The following is a 22863-nucleotide window of genomic DNA, read 5'->3' as shown; positions in this document are numbered from 1 at the left end:
TCTAGCCTGGAATGGCAACTCTCCCTTATAACTCCCCAAGGTAGGTCCAGTTAGAGAGTATTGATGCTTCACGATTTCCTGGACCACGCGCAGCGCAACACGCTCGAAAGCATTTACCAAGCTCTCGGAGTGTCGGTGTAGTGAGTGGGCCACCACACAGTTTACTTCCTGACGTAGAGCTCTGATACGATCTTCTGAAGGGGTGGATAGATCTACACTGTCAAGAGCGCCTTCAGGTGAAAATCCCTTCCACCTAACGCCGTGGTGGCAGGTCTTCTTGAAAGAGCTGATGAGATCGGCTTCGAAGAGAGCCTTGATCTCCTCGTATTTCTGCTTGTGTTCAGCAGGCAGCTCCTCGTACGTGATCGGATCATCTCTCATCATCCCGTCTGCGGAAGTTGATGAAGTTGATGAAGATGGTCCCACCGGGCGTGCCAGAATGTGTTGTCGGTCAAAACCCACCGGCGAGCAGCGATAGGCAACACGAGAAGCCGGGAGGCTCCCGGGACTGCTGGTGGGCCCCGGTCCCTCGGTCAACGGCCCGAGATCCAGCACACGTACTGATGTTTGGGTTGCTAGGCATGCCACCTAACCTTGTACCTGATCAGGAAGGTGTTATATGTTAGTTTTCTGCATGCACAGACACGTATAAACATTAGTCCAAGCCGTGATCGGCTCATTGGGTGACTTCCTATATCGGCTGTAAAGGGCCGATTGTATTCAGTAGTAGATCGAATCTATAAATATGAAGAAGGCAAACATATCCGATGGTAATATAAAACTTGCTCTGTAATTATTAAGCTAATCCAATCTACGACGGTTAAAGCTTTCACTGCATAACCGGAACATACTACACATAATTGAGCCTAACAGATACGGAAGGTAACGAAACAACAACCTAAACACTGGCCTAAAAACCAACTGGAAGCCAATTCCCAGAACAATCCCTTTTTAAGCTGTTATAAAGCACCAAATATACTGCCAGAACATTCAATCCGTTTGAAGGGCCTAATCATGTAGAAATTAAACTAAATCTTCGATGAACAAAGATTAACCATAACAGATTGGATCTACTAAACAAGAATAGAGCAAGGTGCTGTCCTTATACCCGAGATCGAGCACAGTGACAGCTAAACATTTACAGGTAACAAACAAACGATGCATGAATAAGGCATGAAAGAACCGATGCTACTCTATAAACGTTAAGATAACTAGTGCTACTCGCCATCAACAACGCTTCAGAACAAGAAACACAAAAGGTGGATAAGCAGGGATGATGCCGCCCCGATCATGCGGGGCGTGATCGGGGCTGCACGACACTTACCCGAGAAACCCTAGAACAGGGGTGGCGATGCGCCGAGAGTTGTTGGTGAATGATTGATTGATTGATTGATTCATTGATTCATAATCCAGGGTACATATTTATAGTCCGGAGACTTGCCTTCTCTAACCAATCCTAACTAAACACGACACGAATCTTGGCTATCTCTATCTAAATTATTTAAACACACATGCCTATCTAGATACATGGCCAACCTTGGCTTCAAACACCTGTATAAAGGTTCGATCCGCAAGCCCACTATGATTACCTTTTGAGCCCATCTTGCCTCTCGGCCCACCTTTCTGACCCGCCTGAGTTATGGGGATAACATCTGCGCCCCCGACTCCGCCGTCTTCTGGTGCTTGGGGGCCGGCTCCCCCATGAAGGATCCATCGCCACGGCGGAGCCTCCGCGACCTGTCCTCCTCGCGGTCCCAGCTGCTCCGCGAGGTGGCCGCCTCTGGCGCCTTCTCCATCCCGGAGGGAGCCGGCCTCCATGGTTGGACACACCGGGGCTTGGATCGGCGCGCTGGTGGCTGTCGGGCGAGGTGCCGGGGATCCATATCCCGCGATTGGGGTCGCCCCTCACCTGCCAGACCGCCAGGCCGCCCTCGTCAAGGGTTGGCAGCGACGCCAGGACCGCCGTCTGCATCACCTGGTCCTCGCACAGGGCCTTGATCCCTCTCGGGAGCACCAGTAGCTCCGGGGCATACGCCTCGCCGGTCATCGCCCGAATCAGGACCTCCAGCTCCGCGCCGGACAGATCTAAGCCGGCCCCGTGCACGATCCTGCTGCAGTCGTTCACCCTGGTGAACATGCAGGCCATCCTAGATCGTTGTTGCAGGGGAGCGATGCGGCACCTCAGGAAGTCGCCCAGCACCATCATGGACGTCAGGCCACCCCTCGCCAGAGTCTTGACCCGGTCCAGCACTGGGTTGAGCTCCGCCCATAGGGACGGCCTGGCCTTCCAGCTGCTGCGGTCGAGGAGGGGCCCTTCGGTCGGCAGCTCGAGGCGGTCGTTGGCATTGGTCATGACGATGATCCAGTCCATGCGCCAGTCCTCCCACTTGGCGCTGGAGAAGGCGCTGATGTAGGAACTGGACATCCCGTGCCTAAGCTGGAAGTAGTAGGCGCCCACGAGGCACTTGCTCCTCCCTGACTCGACCAGGGCGCAGAAGTGCCTGAAGATGGTGATGTAGAGCCGCACCCCCACGAACATCTCCATGAAGTGGATGAAGACGGACACGAGGAGGATGGAGTGGGGGGTGAGGTGCTGGAGCTGAAGACCGAACTCCTCCAGGAGCAGAAGGAAGAAGGAGGAGATCGAAGGGGCTATCCCGCAGGAGATGTACGCATTGAAGAGGACGAACTCCCCCGCGACCAGGTCGTTGAGGGAGCTCGAGCCTACCCAGATCTTCCCGGCGAGCTTCGGTGTAGTCCACCCCAAGAGGTGGCGCACCGAGTTCAGCTATTCCTAGCGCTGGAAGCAGCGGGGATGTCTAAGAGGAGACATAGTGGAGATCGCCGCAGATGCGAGGGGAAGGATTGCAAGGATGCAGGAAGAGAAGAAAGCGCTAGGCGCAGAAGGCAAATCGCAAAAGTGTGAGTGAAGACGAAAGGGCGCTGCGGCGTCTGGAGAAGGCAAGTGCGAAAAGGTAGCCGATCCCTGCGGCACATACCTTTATATAAAGTGGATCCCCCTTGGACTCCACGGCGACCGAGGGGAATCCGAAGAGTCGTTCGCACCAAGCGCCCGCCTCTCACCCCCTATGATCGGTGGGCCCGGGCCCGCCGGTCAAAGGTGTGGTCGCTGGAGGCGGGAGGAAAAGGTGGAATCCGAACCGCCAGTATGGCGAGACATGTGCGAATAAGACAGGAAGCTGATCCGTCAGGCGCGTAGAACACGGGCAGAGGATGACGCCTTGGTGATCTCGCCGGAGGGGAAGTCCTTCTTGCCCTTTCACAGTGGGCGCAAGTTGTCCACCCGGCGCGACACAAGATTATAGCCCCACCTGCGGGTTCGTTCCTCACCCGAGGTGGGCCCGGGGGCCTCTGTCGATACATACAGACAGGGGTACCTCCTACTAGTGTGTCCAGCCCGAGGGGCGCGTGGTTATCCGTAACCTTGCGCTAAGCTTTTGGGTGACAGGGCGTACAGCCCGGGCCTGACAACTGGGGGCACGGTCTCCGGACCTCCCCCGACACTCTAGCAGGTCTGGCGCCTCCACGTGCCCGCGAGGACAAGGTGCTCAGGAACGGCTACTGCGGGCCCGGACCACCGCGGGGTAGTCTTGGGCCTCTACATGTGGAAGCCGGACCACCAGGGGGCCTGTGCGCCTGGGCCTGCCAGGGGGTCCGGACCTCCCTTCCCACCGGGGAGGGGGTCCAGTGCCTCCACGTGCCCCTGAGGAAGTGGCCGCTAAACCAGCACCGCCACGTGTTCGGTGGCAGCCAGCCTTCTGCGAGAAGCTAGCCCAACTACCGCATTAAATGCGGGTGGTTGGGGTGTGTGTGCCCGAGACAGGGCATGGGCTGCCCACTGACACGTTGGGCAGGTATGCTGACACCACGGTAAGCCCGCCAGTTACCGAGGCGGCGCATCGCATCACCGCACCACGTGCGCGGGCGAGGGGCGTATAGTCACATCACAGCGCCGCGCGCGTGAGCGAAGGGTTATTATGACCTGCTGCAGGAGGGCCGCGGCGTGCGCTGCTACAGTGCGCGGAGGCTACAGCACGGCAGGTCAACGTAGCCCCTTCGCCTGTCAGCGGGAACTGACCCTACGGTGACAGCACGTCTCCCACTACGCATGTCACTGATAGCAGACCCTGTGCTAGCGAGACGGCACATGACCATACCCTGGTAGAGGATACGCACGGGGGCCGAAGATGAAGATTTCCGAATCTGTGGCATTTAAGGCTCTGATGTGTACGTTATTTAATATGTCGCCGGGTCCACCTGTCAGGACTCTGCTCAGTGTACGCGCTCCCCTTGAGCCTATAAAAGGGTGAGCGCAAACGTTAGAACACAAGCTCTCAAGTTCCACGGACACCACAAGATTCACAGGCTCAGGCAATACATCTCACAGTGGACGTAGGGTTTTACGCTGCGGCGGCCCGAACCACTCTAAACCCTTGTGTGCTTCCCGTGTTCATACGCCTCTTGATCTAGCATTCCTTGATTTCCCCCAAAATTATCCTAAACTAGGATTAGCCGGGTGCATTACTACTTATAAGAACTGCCCTTAATTACTTTACAGTAGTTGTGATTGAAAACTGCATTATTTATTTGGTTCTATAGATTCTTAATAAATGCATATGTATTGCAACTAGAAAAATAACATCTACTAAATATTTAATTGGCTCTATGTGTTTCTCTATATATATTTTTATTCGTATTTGATATTAGTATTTGATATTAATTTAATTAGATGGATTTCATTACAATCTAAAAGAATATACTTTGTGGATAAAATTTGAATGCTAAATGAATATTTATTTTGAGATGGAGGAAGTAGCAGTTGATCATCCTTAGCTAGATATGCATGAGATACGAATGGAAAAAGGGTACAAGGAAGAATGAAGAGACGTGGACAGCTCATTGGTCTATGTTAACGCAGGCTTCACGTGGCAAGAAGGAGCACTCTAGTTGTCGTGCTTGTGTGATTGCAAGCGTAACAGAGATCTGCTGGGTCACTAAGGTAAGGGCGGCCGCACCCAAAATTTCAAGAACTCAAACTGAACATACTCGCTCCGTATTTAGAAATCATGTTAGAAATTCTGTGACAAGTTAATAAGATGTAAATAGTCTTACTTGCCTCTATTTATCAGCATATTTAGTATTAATTGATGGCTGCATGCATATACACATACTACATAGAGTAAAATGATTTGTATTTTGAGATAAATTTTGAATTCTAGAACGATTTATTTTTTGGACATGAGTATGTTGCATTTTAGGGAAAATAGATGGGAAATGCATTATGTTTTTGTTCCATTTTTTTAGGTGTTTCCGCTCCCCTTTCCAACTGTCCGTTTCCTCACCAACCGCGTATCTGAGACCCGTTTACGAAGGAGCATAAACAACACCCAACACTTTCTCTCCCGTGTAGCCCCCCATGTGGTTGGCTGTGTCAAGCGTGCGTTTCTTCGCTGACGAAGCGTGCGGCACTAACACTAGCGATACAGACAAAGGGCCCCACTCGCAAGACGTCTCACCAAGTATTGTGCTCCGCCCACTAAAAAAAAGAAGTATTGTGCTCCGCGCGGCCCTATGCTTTCATCCTCTTGGTTGGCCTCTTTCCATTTGGGCATTAGGAGTTATGACAAAAATCTTTGGTTTCCTTGAAATTGGGGTTTTAGAAGGGGCTTGCACATAAACAGACACTCGATGAAGTTGCTGTTTTGTTGTTTTCTTAATTTGCTATTGGATCTCATTTAAGACCAGTGACCATGTCATATCCTCCTATCCGAATAAGATGTGCTACAATTTAAGCCAATTTGAAACTTGATTCCGCCAAACTTTCGATACAGTGAGTTATGCCATATTTGAAATTGAACCGGTTTGCAGGCGTGCAGCTGGCTGTCGAACCACCCATGCGAAAATTCGTAGATCCGGCATGGTATATGGCCTCCAAAAGATTTGCAAGGGGAGAAAAGGACTGGGCAGCCCAGGCTACCCCTCGTCTGCCACAGAAGATCCTCCCGTCCAGGGTGCATCAGCATTCATCAGCAGTAAAAGAAAGCAAGTCCAGTGTCCGACTCCAATCCGTGCCCGGGACTGACTTACCGGTGTTTGCTTAAGAAACAGGGGAACGGAGCGGCTCCGCAGAGGAATATAGTCCGAGGATGCGGAACGAGACAGTCGGTAAAAACGAGCGGACGCGAGCGCTTGCCTCCCACGCGCGCGAGCCCCGGTGCCCATCACCGCCCGCCCCTCTCCCCTCTGCAGGTGAGTGACCGCCCCTCTCGCCTCTGCCGCGCGGCGCCCCCCCCCCCTCCCCCCGCGGTGGCCTGGAGCACCCCCCTGGCTTGTCTCCCGCTAGGCACCGCACCACCAGAGCCCCCCCCCCCCCCCGGCGCCTGGTTGCGCCCTGTCTTGATCTGCTTCTTGATCTTGATCTGTCAGTGATTCTTTATTTTTGATTTTGGCAGTTCGCAGGAGAAATTTGGCTGGAGGAACGAAGGCAGCGTACACGCCTCAGAAGGTAGAAGGTTACAGCTACTGAATATATGCGTTGTGTGATTATTTGTTATGCCTTAAAAATTTATTGATTTTATCTTTTTTCTGTATAATTTAGATGGATAAGAAGCAGCAACTTTTCATTTACACAGCTGCAGCGCATATGTTACTTTCAATGATGGCCATGATTATTCAATCTAGAAAAAGAAAACGCTGTGAACCTGTAGAACCAATTACCTATGCTCCAATCGAGGAGAGGGATAGAATGAGAATTGAGTATCTGAATAATAAGATATGGAAGAATGATGTAACTTGTGTCAATATGCTTAGACTTAATAGAGCATCTTTTTTCCGATTTTGTAAGCTTTTTAGGGACCGGGGCCTTTTGCAAGACACCATACATTTGTGTGTTGAGCAGCAGGTTGCAATGTTTTTAAACACAGTAGGTCACAATGTTAGAAATAGGTTAGTTGGCACCAATTTTGATAGGTCCGGTGAAACTGTTAGTTGGTATTTCAACAAAGTAATTCACGCTATTGGAGAGCTACGAAAGGACTTCATTACACCACCATCGACATCAACTCCAGCTAAAATTGCAGGAATCCCAAGATGGGATCCTTACTTTAAGGTGTGAGGCCTATCTCCCCTTCATTTTAAGGGTGGAGTTCAGATTGTAATTTCTGATATTATTTCCATTCTAATTGTATAATAGGATTGTATTGGAGCAATAGATGGCACACACGTGCGAGCCTCTGTTCCTAAACACAAGGAGGCTTCCTTTCGTGGTAGAAAGAGTTATGCTACTCAAAATGTCATGGCAGCTGTAGATTTTAATCTTCGATTCACATTTGTCTTGGCCGGTTGGGAGGGGACAGCCCATGACGCTCTAGTCTTACGGGATGCTTTAGAGAGGGAAAATGGTCTTCGTGTTCCTGAAGGTAAAATAAAACTTGTGTAGCTCATTATTTTAGTTATGAAATTTAATACCTAGTATAGCTTACATACATATCCCTTGTATGCTAGGCAAGTTCTACCTAGTTGATGCCGGATATGGAGCCAAACCTGGATTTCTGCCCCCTTTTCGTGGTGTTCGGTACCACTTGAATGAGTTAAATAAATGGGGTGGGGTGGGAGCATGTGAGACTGTGACATGGAATCTAACATCCTAATAAAAGGTAACTAAGAAAATGACATGGAAAGAGTGCTCAGTAGTGAAAAGAAATGCAGCCACTACACATTTAGCTGCAATTAACAATAAGTCTAAGAAGTACCAAAAAAGGAGGCCGTAAAGTTTCCCGAGACGAACTTGGAATTCGTATCAAATGGACCAGAATCACTACAGCTTAGATGTAATATTATTTTAATCAAGGGTAAAAAAAGCGCTAGGCGCTAGGCGGGCGTTGGGCTCGGCAAAAAGAGTAATCGTGCTTAAGCGTTAGTATAATATATAAGCGTTAGTATAAGCGTTAGTATAATATATATATATATATATATATATATATATATAGTTCATAGTTCATAACTGCATATTACATATGCATTGGCAGCATTCCATTACTGCAGTGCCACTAATCATCAATCCAACTGGACAGAATCATTGGATTTTGTAATCTCACAATCATCGTCCTCATAATCAATATCGTCATCCACATTGTCATCATCTTCTTGCTCAGATTCCCAGTCTTCTTCATCCACTTCTCTAGCAACTCTTGCACTCCTGCAAGGTTGAAGCTCCTCCTCTACTCCCATTGCATCTCCTAGGACAGACCATGGTATACCTGTCCCTGGCATTTGTTTCTCATCCTCATCCCTGAAGTGAACTAGTGCATCTTTGTCCCCTCCCTCATAGAAAAATCCTTGAGCTTCTGAAGAATCAACACTCAAGAGCACCTCATAGTTCTTGTTTCGGGTAATTTTTTCTTTCTTGGACAGCATCTTATTGTTGAACTGGATGTAGACAAGAGAGTTGAGGCGTTCTGCTGTTAATCTGTTCCTTCTCTTTGTATGAATCTGCAAAAAGAATGCACTCATTACAACTCTTGTCAATTATTTATAGGTGTGTAAAATAGATAGCAAAGTGGATAAGTGGCTGTGACCTGTTCAATAAGGCTCCAATTCCTTTCACAACCTGATGAGCTTGTGGTTAATGAAAGGATTCTAACAGCAAGTGTTTGCAAATCTGGTACTCCACCTCCATACAGCCTCCACCAAGATGCTAGAAATGAAGAAAAGTCATCAAAGTTCATACATGTAGCAAATCAAAATTAATTTCAGATTGTTGTACAAGGCTACAAGTTACCTGGACTGAACTCAAAGCGTTCACAACTCCTTGCCATCTTTTTTGAGAAGGATCCTTGTTTCATTTGAAACTTATCCAAGTCCTCATTGACTACCCTGTAAGCTTTCTCTTCATCACCATAGAAAAAAGTCTCAACACATAGCATGAATTTTTCCACCATAGCCGAATTAGAGAAGATGTTGCTGTTGTTATAACTATAATATGGGTTCAACATGTATGCAGCCACATGCAGCGGGGAATCAAGCCTATTTTTCATTTTTTTGTCAACAATTGTTATGACTTCTTTGTAGTTCTTCTCCACATTCCCAAATGCATCCTTAATCTCCTTTTTTGCCTTGACTAGTTCTCCATATAGAAAACCCATAGCTGGCTTCACATCCCCATCTACCAAATGAAGAAGTTTGACAAGAGGCTCAAACACCTTCAAGCAAAGTGCCACACCGTTCCAAAAAGCTATGCTTAGCACCGTTGCTGTTGCCTCCTTTCCCTTCTTAGACTTTGTATCGGGTAAGTCATACCACTTTGAATCCACTACCATCTTTCTAAGATCATCCTTTTTCTCCATCAAGCTTTGCAAAGTAAGGAAGGCTGTAGCAAATCTGGTAACCCCTGGTCTTATAATATCTCTCTTCAATGTGAATGATCTCATACATGCTAAGGTGCGGTGGTGACCATAGACAAAGATGGTGAATGCTTTAGCTTGATCAATTATCTTCTTGAATCTTGGAAGGCTGCCAATGCCTTGTAGCATCAAATTGATTGTGTGAGTTGCACAAGAACTCCAAAAAATGTTAGGCCTCTTGTCATGCAACAATGCCTTAGCTCCCATATTGTTAGAAGCATTGTCTGTCACTACTTGCACAACAGAGCTTGAGCCTAATTCCTCAATTGCTTTATCCACCAACTCAAATATGACTTCACTTGTGTGTGATACATCTGACATCTCTTTTGACTTGATAAAGCTTGTCCCTTGGCTGGTACGTGTGCAAATGTTCATTATACTTCTCCTCTTCATATCTGTCCAAGCATCAGTCATAATGGAGCAACCATATTTGTTCTTGTCATCCTCACGGTCTTGCAGCAAGTTCTTGGTTCTAGCATGCTCCTCTTCGAGCAACTTCTCTCTAAATTGATGCTAACTTGGTGGCTGAAAACCAGGACCAAATTGACCAATAGCCTCAACCATCTCCTTGAACTCATCATTGTCACAAGCATGGAATGGAATGGCATGCGTGTAGACCCATCTAGCAACATATTGCTGCACCAGGTGTGTGCTCTCTTTCCAAAGAGCCTCATTGATATTTTGTTGCCTCCTAGCATCAGCCCGACCTGCTTTAGGATCAATAGGTGTAGCGAACTTGTCCATGGGGCCGAGTTTGTTTGGTTGGTTCGGTGTTACTGAGCTTCCAACACCAGATTGCACATCCCTGCCTACCTCATCATCAACATTTATCACTTGCACATTGTCTCTAACATCTTTATCATGCTGCAACTTCTTTTTTTTCTTTTGTATTGCTAATTCCAGATCCTTCTTGCACTTGAGCTTAACTTCAGGACACACTTTCCTGCATTTTGCAACTGCAGTACCAACATGACCAAGGTGTTGTTTGAACCTGTGTATACCTCCTGTGCTCTCATGGCCACAAAGAAGGCACTTGACTCGATTCTTGTCATTTGGATCAACTAAACGTCCCCATTCCCATCCTATGTCACTGGATTTTCTCTTTAAATGGTTCTCAGCCTCCATGGATGCAGCAGCACTAGGATCACACGCCATCCTAGACCTAGAGAGAGTTAGAGAGCAGAGAAGGAACAAACAGATAGGGGGCGGAGGCAGAGGCTAGGTGCACCTGGAGGACGCACAGGCGGCGATGACCCTATCCCAGACCAGTGGCGGAGCACGCGGGGGGAGCAGGGGCGGGGGCGGCGGCGCGGGGGGGAGCAGGGGCGGCGGCGCGCGTGGGGGAGCAGGGGCGGCGGCGCGGGGGGAGCAGGGGCAGCGCCGGCGCGCGGGGAGGAGCAGGGGGCAGCGGCGGGGGGCGGGGGGGGGGGGAGGGGGCGGCTGCGCACAGGGGGGAGCGAGGAGCCCGTCTAATACTGAGCTTGGCGCCAAAAACTCCCGCCAGCTCCCGCGCGGCTCGCTGAAAAACTCCCGCCCGCCGCTTTTTCACCGCCCAGCCGCACTTCCGCGCCGCCCAGTCGCGCTTCCGCGTGCGTCCGCGTCGCCTACGCGCGCCTTGCGCGGAACAGGCCGCCTACGGCCGAAGCGCAGCGCCACCCTCCCGCGTCGCGCTTAATCGCGCTTAGGCGTGCGTGTAAGCGCGCTTTTTTGAACGTTGATTTTAATCCCCAAATCACCAGAGCAAGGGCTGGAGATGAGTGAATTTTTGCACGACGGGCTAAAGTAGCAGCTCCAGGATTACCAGAGAGCACTGTTGCTTGGGTGTCTCAAAGATTAAAACTTGCTACAGATCGAGGAACACGGAATCGAGTGGGCGCCCGTTACCATCCAGTAACGAAAGAGGCACCAGAAAGGGAAATTCCGAGAAAATTGGTGCTCCAAGTCTTGCGGAGATACAGAGCAAATCACTAACGATCCCTAAAGAAATACCAATTCAATCTCCAAGAAACAATCCAGCTTTGAGATAAAGAACCGCCGCCCAATCTTACCTGAGCGGCAACTCCGGCGCAAGAACGGCGGCTGCACGGTCCCCGCCCCGAGACCCGACAGCGCTGCCCGCCTCGCAGCGTGCAGGACTCGACAATCCGCCGCAGAATTGCAGGAGACGACCCGGCGCCGCAACGCCGAGCGGACGCGGCGATTAGCAGCTGCCTCCTGCGGTGCCGTCCGCCGGCGACCAAGGCAGCCCCCAGAGAGGGACGGGAGGAGAAGGATGGGGAGGGACAGCGACAGCGCCTCCAGCCAACCCTGTACTAGACCAGAAACCACCTTCCGTAACCCGACCCAACAATAATAGAGAAACGAAAAGGAGTTGAGAGGAATCGAATCAGAGTTGTATAACAAAAGAACAGAGCACCGATCCCTTGGCGCCGGCCGGACCGACGCCCGGAGCCGCGCCCGCGCCCCACTCCACGCCTCCTCCCCCTCCTCCTGCGGCGTACCTGGGACTGGTATCTTTCGTGACGCCCCGGGAAGAGAACACCGCGCCCCCTGGGGGCACTCGTCGCTGTCGACTGGAGCGGGCTGACGCTGACGACGAAGCAGCGGCGCCCGGCGCGGTTCCGGTTTCTTGGTTGCCTCCGATATTGGGGTGCGTATATCCCGATATTCCTCCCCGTCTCGGTTTATTGCCAGGGCTCTGTTCTTTGTTATACAACTCTGATTCGATTCCTCTCAACTCCTTTTCGTTTCTCTATTATTGTTGGGTTGGGTTACGGAAGGTGGTTTCTAGTCTAGTACAGGGTTGGCTGGAGGCGCCGTCGCTGTCCCTTCCCATCCGTCTCCTCCCGTCCCTCTCTGGGGGCTGCCTTGGTCGCCGGCGGACGGCACCGCAGGAGGCAGCTGCTAATTGCCGCGTCCGCTCGGCGTTGCGGCGCCGGGTCGTCTCCTGCAATTCTGCGGCGGATTGTCGTGTCCTGCACGCTGCGAGGCGGGCAGCGCTGTCGGGTCTCGGGGCGGGGACAGCGCAGCCGCCGTTCTTGCGCCGGAGTTGCCGCTCAGGTAAGATTGGGCGGCGGTTCTTTATCTCAAAGCTGGATCGTTTCTTGGAGATTGAATTGGTATTTCTTTAGGGATCGTTAGTGATTTGCTCTGTATCTCCGCAAGACTTGGAGCACCAATTTTCTCGGAATTTCCCTTTCTGGTGCCTTTTTCGTTACTGGATGGTAACGGGCGCCTGCTCGATTCCGTGTTCCTCGATCTGTAGCAAGTTTTAATCTTTGAGACACCCAAGCAACAGTGCTCTCCGGTAATCCTGGAGCTGCTACTTTTAGCCTGTCGTGCAAAAATTCACTCATCTCCAGCCCTTGCTCTGGTGATTTGGGGATTAAAATAATATTACATCTATGCTGTAGTGATTCTGGTCCATTTGATACGAATTCCAAGTTCGTCTTGGGAAACTTTACGGCTTCCTTTTTTGGTACTTCTTAGACTTATTGTTAATTGCAGCTAAATGTGTAGTGGCTGCATTTTTTTTCACTACTAAGCACTCTTTCCATGTCATTTTCTTAGTTACCTTTTATTAGGATGTTAGATTCCATGTCACAGTCTCACATGCTCCCACCCCACCCCATTTATTTAACTTGTTTGCTTACTTTCAAGATACCCTGTTTGTTCCACATGATTGATGTGTTCCTTCACATGGTCGGTAATATGCTACTCTTAGGAGATGTACCGTTTATGTTTTTTTAATGGATTCTTGGTCTGCTGCATTTGTAGGTTACATAACTTACGTGTGGTGCCTGCCTAGAAAGTGGAAAAAATAGAATTCATAGTGGAAGATGAGACCAGTAGTTCGGTCCCTCCGGCAGCTCCGCCATTTCACCCAGCACCATGGAAAGAGGCACTCATCAGCAACCAGATTGATCAGGCAGCAGAATGCTTTGATCATGTGCAGTTCGACATCCCGTTCACTGAGCACACTACATCGTACTGGTGAAATTAGCCGATTTGCAAGTCCAGGTGTGGAGCTAATGAGGTCCATGTTCTCCACTGTAGCTGCTGATTCAATCAAAGGTTCATTTCTCATTTCTCTTTAGGTGTGGTGCCTTTTATATTCTGTTTGGGACCATTTGAATCAACTTAATTACTTTCTTACACCTATAGATACTGGAAGAGGTGGTCCGATGGCGGAATACAAGAGGAGAATAGCATCAGGAGAGCTTGTAGATGGCGATAGCTTTCAGGTCTTGCTCTGGTCCTTGACCAAAGGCTCATTTCTTGGATAGCTTCCTTCAATGCTGTGGTAAAAAGTTTTCACACCTTTTTACTGGTTCATACAGCTTGACACAATTCAACAATTACAAAGGCTATATGAGGAGTTGATTGAGAATGAAGAAGACTGCCAGCTGGATAGATATAAGTCATCTGAGAAATCAGGACGGTAAGAGCAGTTTGAAAGCACTGAGATGACATTTTGTATAAAGTGCATTATCTTAACATTAGTCTTCATTATTGAAGGAGTCGATGGCTATGGTCCCGCCTCATTACCCAGCCTTCTACCTATGCTCCAGTTAAGGGGCTGTACCTGTATGGAGGTGTTGGTACAGGGAAGACCATGCTTATGGACCTGTTCTATGAACAACTGTAAGTATATCAGTTCAGGACAAGATTTCCTTCACACCAGTTTATGAATTATGATAATGATGTTATGAATCATCATTGTGTAAATACTTCTAAAATTGCACTAAAACTTCCTCAGCAGTCCATTACTAAGTAGTTTTTGAATATATTAACGCTCTTGTACATCAGTCTGTTAATTCGTAATTGCAAAAGGTCTAAGTAGTTTGTGAATATATTAATTGCTCTTCTGGTACATCAGTCTATCTAAGTGATTCCATATCACAACTGTTATGACAACTATTCACTTATTCAGATCCAAAGGGTCAGTATTTTTCTTCGCCATTCTTTTTGGATCTTGTGCAATTGCGAATTAACAGAACCCACCGTAGAAACAGCAAATGCACTAGTATAAATCCACATTGTAGTGAAATTGTTCGAAGACTAGTGGCATGTGAATCGGAAGATGGAAGTAGCAGTCTACCAGAAGAAAAATGGCTTCCTTTTTCATGAATTTTCCAACTGGTTGCTTTAATAGTATCACCTAACATTGAAATTTTCTTAAATAAAAACGGATAGTTGACATTCCTGAAACTTGGTACGTTTTGATCTGCATTTGTCCGAATATGTGGTTGATGCGCAATGCATCAACGGGCCGGATACCTGGATCCTATTAGTGGAAGGTGAGAGCGAAAACCTCCAAAAGACCAAAACCATAATGTTTCAGAACACCTTCTGGATACTTTGCCACTGGATGCAATGTACATATAGATACCACAACTACCTTATATATGAGAAGTCTCAAGGTTTATCATTGATCTATATCTGCTAAGGAGAAACATATTATACTATTTTTCAATAGCCAATAATTTTGTTCATACAGATGTGTATCAAATGTGTTTATTCACATATAAACTATTGTGTTATTTTTTTTCTTCTCGAACATGCAGGAGAGCTGCGTAGCATTTTGATTAAGAAGAATAATAATAAAAGTACAAAGGGCAGGGCAAAGAAGATCCCTACCATAGACACACCAAAGTACTGCATATAGATAGCACAAACTATATAGAAGAAATATAAAGCTGATGTAGTGATGGAAATCATTGGTACTTGCTCACTGTGAGTTGCATTCTTAGGCAACTGCTGTAGTGATGGAAACCATTGATCCTTGCTCATTAAAGAATTCACTACACTTCTCTTAAGAAATTCCCTTGCCTATGTTTCTTGAAATATGAATTTGCTCTGTTTTAGTGAAGCTAGATTGATTAACATGGACCGAACCAGGAATAACATTATGCAGCCTGCTGTCTAAAAGCTCTTTCAGAATCTAAGAGCAAATTAGTCTAAGAATTGGCATGAAATCATTCAATTCATTATACATCTTAGTCACTAAGGTAAACTGAAGCATTAATGAAAATTTGTGAGGCTTTCTGATTATGGAATTGATCGCACAGGTCATAAATCTTCCTTTGATTACATCCCAGCACCTTTTGTAGAACATATTACAAAATTTTCATGATGCAGGGGTTATGTCAATTTATACTCCCAGCATAAAAAAAAAGATGAAAATATAAGCAAATAGGCAGAGTTTGTGCTTGTTGCCTCAGCAGTTATCTAATCTTTAGTAGGAACCTGTACTGCCTGTGACCAACAGAAATCTTGTCATATTTTCTTGTTGATGGAAAAGCTAGTTGGAAAGATGAAATGCTGGCATGTGTTCCATGTCAATTTTTTCATTCAGCAAGATAATTTGATTCCTAATAATCTGGAAAAAAACAAATTTTGCATCCAAATCTCATGGCTTTGCAGTATATTTAGACAAATAATTTGTATTTATGCTGATTTTTCACTTTAGATAACTGATGTTATTCCGTCTTGGCAGGCCATCTAATTGGAGAAAAAGACGTATTCACTTCCATGATTTTATGTTGAATGTACATAGTCGTCTTCAGGTAATTTGTTTATTATTGTCTTCTTAAGTTCCCAATTCCAAGCTTCAGGAGGATATGATAAATGTTGTCATGCCACATTTCTATATGCAGATGCATAAAGGAGTTTCAGATCCCCTTGATGTTGTAGCAGCCGAGATTTCAGATGAGGCTATCATATTATGTCTTGATGAGTTTATGGTATTTTCTACTGGGGTTAAATATTGCAGCAATTTGCTAATATTTATGTTTGTAACATGTCCAACTGTACCGCACAGGTAACTGACGTTGCAGATGCTATGATTCTGAACCGGCTGTTCAGACAATTGTTCAGCAAAGGCGTTGTATGTGGCTACTATTTTCTTCCACTTTCTTATGCGACTTAAATAATCAGGTTATCTATAAAATGCATCAACTTTTGATATGGATTTATTTGCATGTCTTGTGCTCAGATTCTTGTTTCGACTTCTAACCGCGCTCCTGATAAGCTTTATGAAGGTGGCTTACAACGGGACCTTTTCTTGCCATTCATTGACACCTTGAAAGTATGAGTTGTTTCGCATTTATCAATTTCTATGCGCTGTCAATTGAAGTTTAATATGCTAGTATGGTCGTGTTTACTTTGTGCACCATTGCAGGAAAGGTGCATCGTGCACCCCATTGGATCTGCAGTAGACTATCGTCAATTGGGTTCTGTATGTTACCTACTTTTACAAGTTGCTGTATTTGGTTTCTTTCTCTTTCCCTTTTTGACATCTTCAATCTGATATCTGATCAGGCTGAGCAAGGTTTCTATTTGGTCGGGAAACATTACAGTACACTTCTGAAACAGAAGCTCCAATCTTTAAATGGAGATGAGGAACCCAGACCACAAACTGTTGAAGTAATTATGGGAAGGAAATTACAGGTCTGGTAGTAGTATACCAAAGCACTGCACATAAAACACATTTTGTTGCTATTACTTAACCATGATTTTGCAGGTTCCCCTTGGAGCAAATGGTTGTGCATATTTTCCATTTGAAGATCTTTGTGATAGACCTTTAGGTGCAGCAGATTACTTTGGACTCTTTAGTAAGTATACATTGCTGTAATATAATTTCTACTGTTTGGATTCTGAAACTCTTTGACATAACCTAACTGATACCCAATTGTTGCTCTGCAGAAAAATTTCACACCCTGGCACTTGATGGGGTTCCAAAGTTTGGATCTAGTAACAGAACATCAGCTTATCGGTTTGTCACACTGGTTGATGTATGGTCCTTGTTTCCTTCCAATTTATAACGCTTAAGTTTTTCTCAGTCTCAGTATGTGCAGACAACCTTTTGTGTTTCTAATATCTGAACTTATGACACCATGCAACTCAACATTCAGTATGGTTGCCTCAAACTTAGACATCTTATTGTTCTTATTTGAACTTAGGCACCTTGAAATACATTTCCCCTTATTCTGGATTCTGAAATTCTCTGCTGATTGATTTTGCATACTGCAGTCTAAGTGTTCTTATATCCAAATAACTAATGAGTTTTTAGGTTATGTATGAGAACAAAGCAAGGTTATTGTGCACAGCCGAGGCAGGACCGATAGAACTGTTTGAGAATATTGTGACTGTTGCTGAAGCACACAAGATTTCACCTAGATCTTCACGCTCACAGAAAAGCGATGACCCTGACCTATGTGTGGACAACGAGCTTGGATTTGCAAAGGATCGTACCATTAGCAGGTAATGAGAAATAAGTTCAGACATGTTTTCAGCTGTCTGTAGATTTTTATTTTGAATTCTTGTCTGCCAAGCCGATTTAGAATGAACCCTTTGAGTCTAGATTAAATTAATGCTATCAGCCCTTTTGTGTGATCACAGGTTGACAGAGATCAACAGTAGGGAATACTTGGAGGACTTTGAAGCGAGATTGCGGCAGCACCAGCAGCAACCGCAGCCCTTGCAAGCTGTAGATAATTCTGATGTTGTACTAGCATAATAAGCAGCCTTCTGTGCCTCACATTTGGAATTCGTCTTGTACTCACCCCACCATGTAAATGTGCAATAAGCTATGTAAGAATATTTTTGCGAACGGGTGGGTGATCCATAAAATTACTCATCTATATTGAATTTCTGAAAGAAAAATGTATTGTATCTCACATGTAACCCAGACCTTCAGAGAGGCCTACGCTCAAAAACGTGTTGGCCCTTAATTGTTTTCTCACAGTTTTGATGTTGTCCTTATTTCATACAGGACCACTACTTTGCTTAGACATAATATCATGTGACGGGCCCAGGGACCTGAGTCCTCAGCAAGCCCACTTCCTGCTGGGACTGCTAGGACTCTAGATGGTCTAAGATCACGCGTGGATCAAACAGGCGTCCTCTTATGCTGTGACTTTCTCCATGCCGTTTAGGCCCACGGTCCCGAAGTCACCATGCTGTTCAGGCCCACGGTCCCGACCAGTCAGCCGATCCGCTGGAGCCTTGGCCCGCGTCCTAGACAGAGGGGGTGACCAAGGTTTAGGTCCGTACTAGGGTCCCGACTTGGGACGCCAACCGAACTCCACCACGCACGTGTCACTTTCCACGACTGACGAGGTCAGGGGCTGGTCGGGCCTCGCACACTGACCGTCCTCGTGGCCAGGCCTCGCACATTGACCGTCCTTGGGGCCAGGTGCTGAGGATAAGGACGAACGCGCCGGAGTCAACTTGCCATACAAGGCAACCACACACCTCCATCACAAACGGAGTGACGGGGTGTAGAGCCAGGGACGGAGCGTGACTACCGTACCGTACTTATCGTCGCACGCTCCCCCCCCCGGACTGACGGAGTATGACGCACATGGACAAGATAAGACGGCCACCCCATGATGCAGGACTTGGATGGTTGTCATCCGAAGGCCCCGACTGACAAAACTGGCGACTCTGATTGATGAAGCAAGGAACACTCTATCTTCCTACCTCACTCTTTCTACCTTTGGTTCCCCTATAACGGAGACCCCCCCTTTGGATTATAAAAGGGAGGGTCATCCGCCTAGGAAAAACAACCTCGACGGATCTCGATCATACCACATCATCCACTCGCAAGCTTGTAACTCCCCTAACTCTCACAAGCACCTGGCCTCAAGCAATACAACCGACTGACCCCCGACTGGACGTAGGGCACGATTGTCTGAACCAGTATAAATCTTAAGTTATTGTGTGCTAGGCCACGTCCGATCACGACGCGCGATACACAATTCGAGTTGGTTTAGCTTCTGGCTATTTCCGGAACCGACAGTTTGACGTCAATCGTGGGGAGGATGTGACAGTTCAATTACTCGTAAATTAGGCACATAATTTGTTAGTGTGAAGTATGTGCTTGTTAGTGTAAAGTTTGAGTATGTTTATGTGAAGCTTTCGAAAATTAAAGTGCAAGTAAAAAGGGTATTTTTGTAATTACAGAAAAACCTAGGGTTGTTTTTGCAAAATGTAATTAGATAGGAGGTGATTTCAAAATAAGTGAAGGGTGGTTTTGCAAACATATTTTTCTCATTTTATCCCTTGTAAATATATATATATATATATATATATCCTAAAAGTTTCATTTGTAATGCATGTGTTGAATTGTATAAAAATTTTGGGTAAAGTTGTGAAAATAAGGGTGTTTATGTAATTTTATAAAAGTACAAGTCCTTTTATGCAAGTATTTGATTTACAAAAGTAACTTTCAAAATTACTCAGGGCTAAAGTGTAAAAGGAGCAAGTCATTAGGACATATCTATCCAATCATTATGACGAGTCTATCCCGTCATCATGACGTGTCATAAATGTTTGCATTTAGGTCCTAAATTTTATAAAGTTACGCTTTTTAGGACAAAAGTAATTCAAATCCAACTTTTGTTCAAAATTTTACGTATAAAAATATAAATTTTGAGTTTTTGAACTTGGGCCCTAAAGCAATGTTGTAGAGTTTGAAAAACTCTCCAACTTTCGTTTTGGGCATTTCTTCATTAGGGTTTTAAATCAATGGAAAATTTTGCTTTACAAACAAGTCCCTGCAGTTTTTCTAAATTGCGCATAAGTCCTTTGGGAATTCCAGTCCTTCTTCTTCTCTGTTCTTCCTTTCTCTCTCTGCCATATCTTTTCACTGGCGCCTCTCTCTCTCCTTTGCTTTGGCCGGCGTCTCTTCCAGGGAAGTCCTCCCTTGCCTCCCTCCCTCTCCTTCACCAGGCGACGGCACGGGCGCTGCGCGAGCGCAGCAGCGCGCAGCGCGGCTGGCGGCGGGAGCCAGCGCAGGGCGGGCTGGCGCGTGGTGCGGGCGGATCGAGCGCTGCGCGGGCAGGCAGGCGCCAGGCGGCGCGGCTCGGTGCGGGCGCTCGGGCTCGGGCGGAGGCTGGCCCAGGCGTGGCGTGGGCTCGAGGGCGGCGCGCAGACGCGGGCTGCCGCGGAGCGCGAGCGGCAGCAGGCTCGCGGGGCGCGGCGCAGGCGCCGTGCGGGCGGCTGGCGCTGGCGGCTGGCGGTGCGAGCAGGGCCACGGCGCGACGGATCCAGGCGGCTCGGGTGCTGGGCGCGCGGGGGCGGCTCGGCTGGGCGCGCAGGCGCGCGAGCGGGCGCTACGCCAGGCGGCGGGTGGAGCAGCACGCGGACGAGCAGGCGGAGCAGAGTGGACCCAAGCGGCGGGCTGTGCAGACGCAGAAGCTGTGGGCTGGCACCGGCGGCGTGCGGGAGGCGTGGAGCAAACGCGTGAGCGGCACGTGAGCCAGGCGGCGCTGAAGCGAAGCTCGCGGCGTGGCAGCGCGCGAGCAGAAGAGGACCGGTACGGCAGCGTGCGAGCAGAAGATGGGCAGTGTAACCAAGACGTGACGCGGGCCGAGAACGCACGCGGTTCGGGCGTGCGCGGGAATGACACGGCAAAGCCGGAGCAAGCGCGGGTCCGGCAACAGGAGAAGAGAAGTAATTGTGCAGGGCAACGGTGTGCAGGTGCGGCGCGACAAGGCCGGAGCGACGCGGGTCCAGCAAATGAGGAGGAAGAAGAGTAGCGAGGGGCGGACGTGCGTGCGGCAGAAGCACGCGCAAGAGAGCAGAGGAGCAGTAGAGGCGGGTTCGGCGTGCAGCGCATAGCAGTGTCTCCGCTGGACGCGCTCAGGCCGCGACCGGGTCGGTGTGCGGGGAAGTCACGCGCGGTGCGGGAAGAGCTGCAGTGCGATGGTTGCGGGCGGATTCGCACGGGAGCAATAGAGCCGCGCGTGGTGAACATCGGAGGCCGTCGAGGAGAAGGCAACGGACGAAGTCAGGCGGCACTGCGGACTGCTCGTGGAGGGTTTGGAGGTGGCCAGGTGCGAGCAGACCTTGATCCTAGCGGAGGCGGAGAAGCGCTTATGGCGCGGGAAGTCGGAAGGAGAAGTTGCGGAGCGAAGGCGGCGGTCGGGCGTGACGAGCTCAGAGGAGTCTCGGTGCAGCCAAGTACGGCGAGCTCCCTTCACCCTTGCAGAGGTGCGTGTGTATGCAAGGCAACCGACCACGCGCATGCAGGTTGGGGGCTGTTGATGCGGGGGCAGAGCTGAAGCGACGCACTGGAGATGCAACCAAGCACAGCAGTCCTGCAGGAAGCTACGCGGGTGTGCCGGCCGTGTTTCAGTGGCACACGTGCGTGAGCAGAAGAAGTTCAACCCGTGAGCAGGAAAACCCTGAGGTTCGCGGAAGAGTCAACATAGCGAACCAATCCGGCTCCATCGTCTCGTCCCAGGGTCCACGACCTCCAACAGTTCATATCCCTCGTGGCTCACTCAACCGCTATCACCACGAGTCACCACGGAGACTACTCCTTCGGCCATCTTCCACCCACGGCAACCCTTCCCGGCAAACTCCTTCGTCATCCACGGAATCTCGTCATCGTCGAGCTTTTCTCTTCGCCGATCCTGTTCGCCACGGGAATTTACTTTCCACCTGTTCTTCTCCAAAACCAAGGTTTGCCCTGATTCACTAAATCTTCCTAATGCCGGCAACTCCTTTGCCGGAATATAGTCGTTAACTTCCTGTTATCTGTTTTCCTGGACCAGAGACTTAATTGCTTTGGTTTAGAAAGTTTTAGGATGTTTTCTGCAAGTTTTCCAGAGTTTTCTTTATTCCAACTCAGTGAACTTCTACATTTCATAGATTTTCGTAGGAAGTTCATAAAAATGTAAAATCAGTTTTGTTTGAAACCCTAAGTCAAACTCTACAAGTTTTATGTTGTGATCTTGAGTTGAAATCTTTGATGTGTGGTCTAGGTCAAGTGTTAGGGAATGAATGTTTTATTATGCTTTATATTGTATGCTTGTGTTATAGCTAAAAAGTAAGCCATAGGATAAATGTTTTAAATAGAGATGTGTAATGTTTAGTTAATCCTTTCATATGAGTGCTCTTATCTCTGCTATCAAGACTTTAACCTTGTCTTGATTGCCGTTTCCTTAAGATCCTTTTCGTAAAAGGATCCCTGTTAGTTTGTGTGTATCTGCTGCTTAGTTAATACATCTCGACAGCTATGTTTCAGTATCAGGTTATCAACCCAGCCACTTAGCATCCGTTTCCCTGAGTCTAAGATGTTCCTGTGTAACAGCTGTCAGTCGATGCTTCTACCATCGGCTGGTTAGCTGATACGATTGTTATCTTTCTAGTATCGGCTATTGCCGATACAATTCTTTTGTTCTGTCCTACATCGGCTGCACATAGTCGATGTATCGAAAGTGCACACACGACCTCAGGAATCTTGCTATCGGCTGATCCAAGCTGATTCTAGTTGTTCATCCATATCAATCTAATATGGCCGATCAATTCTTAGTTTTCCCATCTTTGTCCACACACTTCTATCAGCCGATTTATCGACTGAAAGATCGGCTATATATCTATCGGTCACATATCCTCAACCACACTCCAATCGGCTATACGTCACTGA

The 22863-nt window shown here is 47.9% G+C and overlaps 3 protein-coding genes across 3 annotated transcripts; 2 read left to right on the top strand and 1 right to left on the bottom strand.

Moving 5' to 3' along the window:
- Window positions 1-6425: 6425 nt before the first annotated feature.
- Window positions 6426-7840, top strand: LOC112896811. Its single transcript, XM_025964942.1, has 5 exons — window positions 6426-6526; window positions 6620-7129; window positions 7214-7285; window positions 7361-7439; window positions 7525-7840. Exons 2-5 carry the CDS (start codon window positions 6620-6622, stop codon window positions 7668-7670), a joined length of 807 nt encoding a protein of 268 aa, XP_025820727.1. The 5' UTR covers window positions 6426-6526; the 3' UTR covers window positions 7671-7840.
- A 119-nt stretch (window positions 7841-7959) lies between these two features.
- On the bottom strand, window positions 7960-12097 carry LOC112896813. The gene is made up of 5 exons (XM_025964943.1): window positions 11924-12097; window positions 11471-11729; window positions 8801-8908; window positions 8598-8716; window positions 7960-8511 (listed from the first exon to the last, which is right to left on the bottom strand). The coding sequence occupies exons 3-5, from the start codon at window positions 8862-8864 to the stop codon at window positions 8077-8079; spliced, it is 618 nt and encodes a 205-aa protein (XP_025820728.1). The 5' UTR covers window positions 8865-8908; window positions 11471-11729; window positions 11924-12097; the 3' UTR covers window positions 7960-8076.
- Window positions 11933-18110, top strand: LOC112896810 (AFG1-like ATPase). Its single transcript, XM_025964941.1, has 16 exons — window positions 11933-12072; window positions 12203-12482; window positions 13200-13496; window positions 13587-13666; window positions 13763-13863; window positions 13941-14066; window positions 15922-15991; window positions 16082-16168; window positions 16246-16311; window positions 16420-16512; window positions 16606-16662; window positions 16746-16874; window positions 16948-17038; window positions 17130-17218; window positions 17497-17687; window positions 17826-18110. The coding sequence occupies exons 3-16, from the start codon at window positions 13262-13264 to the stop codon at window positions 17941-17943; spliced, it is 1533 nt and encodes a 510-aa protein (XP_025820726.1). The 5' UTR covers window positions 11933-12072; window positions 12203-12482; window positions 13200-13261; the 3' UTR covers window positions 17944-18110.
- Window positions 18111-22863: the final 4753 nt, after the last annotated feature.

Source organism: Panicum hallii, chromosome 6, assembly GCF_002211085.1.
Source record: "Panicum hallii strain FIL2 chromosome 6, PHallii_v3.1, whole genome shotgun sequence".
Taxonomy (NCBI): Eukaryota; Viridiplantae; Streptophyta; class Magnoliopsida; order Poales; family Poaceae; genus Panicum; species Panicum hallii.
Note: the sequence above shows the minus strand (reverse complement) of the source record. Positions and strands in the feature narration are given on the sequence as shown.